The sequence below is a fragment of the Arachis duranensis genome, chromosome 2 (assembly GCF_000817695.3).
Source record: "Arachis duranensis cultivar V14167 chromosome 2, aradu.V14167.gnm2.J7QH, whole genome shotgun sequence".
In the NCBI taxonomy this organism is placed as follows: Eukaryota; Viridiplantae; Streptophyta; class Magnoliopsida; order Fabales; family Fabaceae; genus Arachis; species Arachis duranensis.
In genome coordinates, this window is record NC_029773.3 from 12,068,038 (window position 1) to 12,073,446 (window position 5,409).

A 5,409-nucleotide genomic window follows, 5' to 3' on the forward strand; every position below is an offset into this window, starting at 1 on the left:
GACCAAAATGTGACGGAGTAAACCTATCATATGGATTCTTTTCTGTTCGTAAGTTATACAGATGATCCTGAACTGACTCACCGACATCTGAGGTGGCCGACCCACCTGCCTTTGTCGGAGCAGATGCACTGGGATTGTACTCCTCAACAACCTCATGCTCAAAAGTGCTTGTCCCAGTATCTAGTAGATTGAGACGAGCAGAGTCGAAAATCATATGCAGAGCAATAAATTACTCTATCGAGAATCATACGACACCCACCCTAAAGTGCAACCAAAAGCAGACCTTTGTCGACCAGACTCTGCTGGTGTAGGGATAGTGCTGAAATCTACAAAATGATTGACACCAGTGTCAACCCACTATTGTATATGATGATCCCTATCCCCATCAACGAAAATCTGCGATGGGATCTGTGAAAAGCCGGCCCGTTGCTGTCCGGGCAGAATGTGTTGTGTGGGTTGAATGTGGTGGTTGGACTAACTTTGATGGCTAAGCTTGCCGTGATCGCTGGACTGGCTATGCTGATTGTGCTAACTGTATCGGCTGCGACAGCTCGGATCACTGGATTGGCCGATGTGACTATGCTATCTATGCTAACTGTGTCGGCTGTGATGACTGGGCTCGACGTGGTCACTGGATTGCCTGTGCTGACTGTGTTGAGTGTGTTGACCGTGGTCTAGTTACTGTAGGAGATAATATGCAAACGGTTCAAACATTCGATACTGAGGTGGTTCCTGAGGTATTGGTGGCTGAGGTGCTGGTGGATGAGGTGCTGGTGCTGACATGGATGTTGAGGAACTTGCTCCGATAATCTCATCAGATGCCCATATGACCCCACATACCAATCACGTTACTCAGTCGACGGTCTAAAGTCCTAAGTCGGAAGGGGGTGCCCATCCCGCAACCGAGTGTTACAACGGATGCCCCATTCTGCTATCCACCCCGCATGTAAAAATCTCCAGTCATGAAGCTGTACTCCACGAAGAGTTATGCAATGTTATTCCAGTAGAATGAATCTTGCTACCTTTGGGGCGGGTTGTGCATACCCGAACTAATACATCACTTGGTTCGCAAGACGCCATTCAACATACTTGAACAACTATAACAGAGCAACGACGTTATACACCCCAAGGTGTCCATGTAGCTCGTCAAGTATGATCTCTCCTTCACAGCTGCCACACAAATTGCAACATATATTAGAAAATTAGAAGCCTAATATTAATGTTGGATATTAACACACATAAAGAAAAAATATTTACCTCTTTCATGTAGTCTATTTCTTGCCTAAATGTCGCCATGGTCTTCGATAACCACGCTACGGTTTGTTCGGAATGACTCCACCTGAAATATGTAACATTGAAAAAATTAAAAAAATGTGCCGTTAAACAAATATGCATCGTCAATAGAATACACAACTAAAATAGGAACTGTTACCTCCAAGCAACTGGTACGTCAGCCACTAGAAGGTACTGTCTTTGTTCGGGTGCAATATACGGCATTCGCTTCCATGTCCAAACAAACAAAAGATTAAGAGGGCTGTCCATCTCCTTAGTATAATACTGTGATACACGGAATAGTACCCTGTAAAGATGCGCGAGGCATGCTGATCCCAAATTGTAAGTGTGGATCCAGTCAAAATCGCGGAACAACGGTAGATACTTCGCGTGGGCATATACCATCGACTTATCTGCGAATAGGGTCAAACCCAACAAACAAAAAATTTGGCATCTCACGTATCTCTAAATAAACTCTAAAGTATCCAATGCCTCTGTGTCTCTAATACGGCGAATCCATGCCAGCTTTATATGAGATTTGGAGGAACTACTCACAACGAGTTTGCAGCCGAAAATCGCGATGCTCTAGCTCTGCAAAAATTTACCACTTCTATCTATCCAGTCGCTCACAAGTTGTCCATCAATGGGTAGGCCAAATAATATATGAGCGACATCTTTCAATGTTACGGTAACCTCGCCCATCGGCAATACAAAAATGTGAGTCTCCTGCCTCCACTTTTCTACCAAAGCAGATAGCAAATAGTAAAATTCTCTGATCACCCCAATTCTAGAAACATGGTAGAATTTCATGCTCATAAAGTGTCTTCTACCATCGAGTTCCATGTCTCCGATGAATCCAATTTACGAACCATAAGATTCCTGTTAGGCTGGTATAATAAAAATATATTTATTTATTAAATATATCTATTAATTTTAAAAAATAAATTATTTAATTGTACTACTTTACATTAAATAAATATATTTATTCATTATAACAAAAAATTATTTAATAAAAAATAAAATAAAATATAACAATAATTTGATTGTACTACTCTACACAAATAAAAAATAAAATAAAATATATTATATTATACTATACTATTTACTTACTAGTTTAAATAATATAAATATGGTCATAAATAAAAGATAAAATAACATACAATAATATTATTATCCTTCATTATTATCGTAACAAATATCCGAACAATTTTTTTTTAATTCATATTATTTATTCATTTTCGTAAATAAAAAATATTCATCAATATTAACATTTAAATTATTTATTAAATCTATAAAAAAATCACATCATAACAAAAAATTCAAAAAATTAATAGGACCTGTACATTTATCTTATTTCTTTGTTTACTAATTAAAAAATATAAAATAAAATAATATATACTAAAACTTATATTATTTTTTAGATTTAATATTTACAAACTCAATTAAATAACATAGTAATATTAAATACAAACAAAAATAATATCATTATCTCATATTAACTCAAAAAAATTAATATTAATTAAAATTAAAAAATTAAAAAGATTAAGTTAAAAAAATTATCAACTTATATAAATGGAATGATCCAAATAATTAATAATATGTTCTTCAGATACAGTATAATTACTTATCATTTTTTATTAATACAAACTAATAATTTTTTTATGTATAATTACTCTTTTTTTTAAACACACTACTAACTCTCTTCTTCTTCTTCCTCACTTCAGTCTTCATCTCTCTCAACACGCTACCAGAGCATGAAATGGGGGATAGTTGAGCTCCATTTATAGAGTTTCAACCCTACGTTGCTGATTATCAGAGGAAGGGACTATCTGATCCCCTATATGTAGACCACCTCTAACGTTAACACGCCCATCCTGTGTTGCTGCAGCTTTTCGAAAATGCGCAAAAATCTTTGCAACACTTGCTGGATTCAGAGGCAACACACCCCTCTCGTATTGGCAAGATACTGCCACACCGCTAACGTCGCCAACTCACTATGTCTCCGCGTGTTGACATGGTGCTGCTTCGGCGCTGACAGAATCTATTCATCACGTTTCTCGCATGTTGAACCTGCACCTATAAACTGGCAAAACACCCCAATATCAATATTGAGCAAAAACACAATAAAATTTTTCGTATAAAAAATAAATTATAGCATTTTTATAAAAGAAATAGTGTTAAAAAGATGAGCACTGGAGTGTAATAGTATGATTATGTTTTTTAAGAGGTGCTCTCTGCCACTGCTTGTTTCCAAGATTAGACAATAGGGAAAAACTACTTTTCACAGAGATAGTTCCTTGCTCCATTATTTCATTTTCTAAGCATCAATATCCAAATACAGTATTAGTTCATGAAGTACACCTGCATGCTCTAGCTTAGATCAGATCTTCTTCAATTCTCTTCATCACCTTCTCTCTCTTTCTTTCTTTCTTTCTTTCTTCCCCTCATCACACATCATCATCAAACTCAAGCTACCCATTTTTTTTCGTTATTAGTTTTAGTTATCTCTCCCTTTAATTTGAAGCCCTATTAAAAAGGTAATCTCTTTACTTTCTTTTTACATTATCTTTTTTTTTTCTTAAAATAATTTATTGTTTCTCTCTCTATAGCAGGTTTTGGAGTGAAAAGGACAAGACAAAGGGCATAAAAGAGAAATTAAAGCATCATCATCATCAGCATCACCATGGAAGGGAAGAACTATTATATGAAGAACAAGAACACTAGTAGTAGTACTACTCATATTAACAATAGCTTTGAGGAGCATTATTCATGGGAAACTTCTTCATCAACACGGCCAACAAGAAGCTATGCTTGTAGCTTTTGCAAGAGAGAGTTCAAATCTGCTCAAGCTTTGGGTGGACACATGAATGTTCATAGAAGGGACAGGGCAAGATTGAGATCTTCATGGATTTCTAATCACACTCCTAAACCTAATCTTAACCCCAACCCTAACCCTAATCCTACAACGACTCTTGTTTCTTCATCATCATCTCCTTTATCTAATGATCCTATCAATAATTGTTCACATATTTCTCCAATTTATAGCCCTAATTGTTGTCTCAATTTATCTTCTTCTTCTTCTTCACCCTCCCCTAATTTAGCTTCCATCACAAGAAGTGAAGATAAAAAACCTAGACTCATCATATCTACTCCACAAGTTCTTCCTCTTGTGATGAATAGTCCTCAAAACATGGTGATGATGATGAGTAAGAAAAGCAAAAGTGGTGATTTTGTTGGTGGGGTTGATGATGATGAGAATTACAAGGATAATGTTTTCAAGCACAAGAATGAGCATAACAACATTACCTTGGAGTTGGGAATAGGATTGGTTAAGCACAAAGAGCAGAAGTTGGATTTGGAGCTTAGACTCTAGCTAGCTAGGTACCATTTTTAATTATTTTGAAGAGAAAATTTTCGGAGATTTTCACTATAATTATGTTTATTAATCCTAATCTATTATTCAAGCACTTTTTATATTATAATTATATTATGCATTTCAAGGATCTTGTCACTCTGTTAGCTTTTATTATGATTTATTTGTATTTATATATATATATTGGGGGTTGATTCTTTTGGTCACCCTTGGAATTAATATGTATATGGTTGATCTGACTTTCATATAAGACCAATTTAATCTGCATTGGTGTGCTGGTTATGTAGTAAATTAATGTTAAAAGTTCATAAATCACAAAAAAAATAATGTCCCTGATATATATCTTTCAATATTATATTTTTTTAATAAAAGTTGTATAAATTTTCATGATTTGGATTCAAATTTTGCTCTTAATTTTTCTTCACTCTTTATCATAGGAGATCTAATAGCAATTGGTAGATAAAAGTCCTTCTTGATTTGATTGATTATAAATATTGAATATATGATTATATATTACTATACTGATGAATTTCGTCAGCTATACCCTCTTTAGGAAAAAAACAAAATGTGAGTCAATATTATATAAAATTATTTTTCATAATGTCCGTCTATTCTTTTGGGTATATGAAACCGTTTCTTAAGGCTCATGCTCTTTCTTAGAAACATACTTCCCGTAGTTTTAAGTTGTAGTTGCAACTATAATTATAATTGCAATATCTATTATCTATATTATATACAAAGAGAATATTAAAATAGTACTATAT

General features: G+C 34.6%; 2 protein-coding genes across 2 annotated transcripts; one reads left to right on the forward strand and one right to left on the reverse strand.

The window, feature by feature from the left end:
• Positions 1–1,164: 1,164 nt before the first annotated feature.
• Positions 1,165–2,115, reverse strand: LOC107473545 (protein MAIN-LIKE 1-like). Its single transcript, XM_016093114.1, has 4 exons — positions 1,878–2,115; positions 1,433–1,685; positions 1,258–1,339; positions 1,165–1,170 (listed from the first exon to the last, which is right to left on the reverse strand). The coding sequence occupies exons 1-4, from the start codon at positions 2,113–2,115 to the stop codon at positions 1,165–1,167; spliced, it is 579 nt and encodes a 192-aa protein (XP_015948600.1).
• A 1,840-nt stretch (positions 2,116–3,955) lies between these two features.
• LOC127744900 (transcriptional regulator SUPERMAN-like) lies at positions 3,956–4,645 on the forward strand. Its single transcript, XM_052257745.1, has one exon. The coding sequence runs from the start codon at positions 3,956–3,958 to the stop codon at positions 4,643–4,645; it is 690 nt and encodes a 229-aa protein (XP_052113705.1).
• Positions 4,646–5,409: the final 764 nt, after the last annotated feature.

What these genes read in the sequence shown, in the direction of transcription:
- LOC107473545 (XM_016093114.1), bottom strand. Translation starts at nt 2,115, where the DNA reads ATGGAACTCGATGGTAGAAGACACTTTATGAGCATGAAATTCTACCAT. An exon ending in CGACTGGATAGATAGAAGTG is followed by an intron (nt 1,686 to 1,877) that starts GTAAATTTTTGC and finishes CCCTATTCGCAG; the next exon opens with ATAAGTCGATGGTATATGCC. An exon ending in GACGTACCAGTTGCTTGGAG is followed by an intron (nt 1,340 to 1,432) that starts GTAACAGTTCCT and finishes TACATATTTCAG; the next exon opens with GTGGAGTCATTCCGAACAAA.
- LOC127744900 (XM_052257745.1), top strand. Translation starts at nt 3,956, where the DNA reads ATGGAAGGGAAGAACTATTATATGAAGAACAAGAACACTAGTAGTAGT.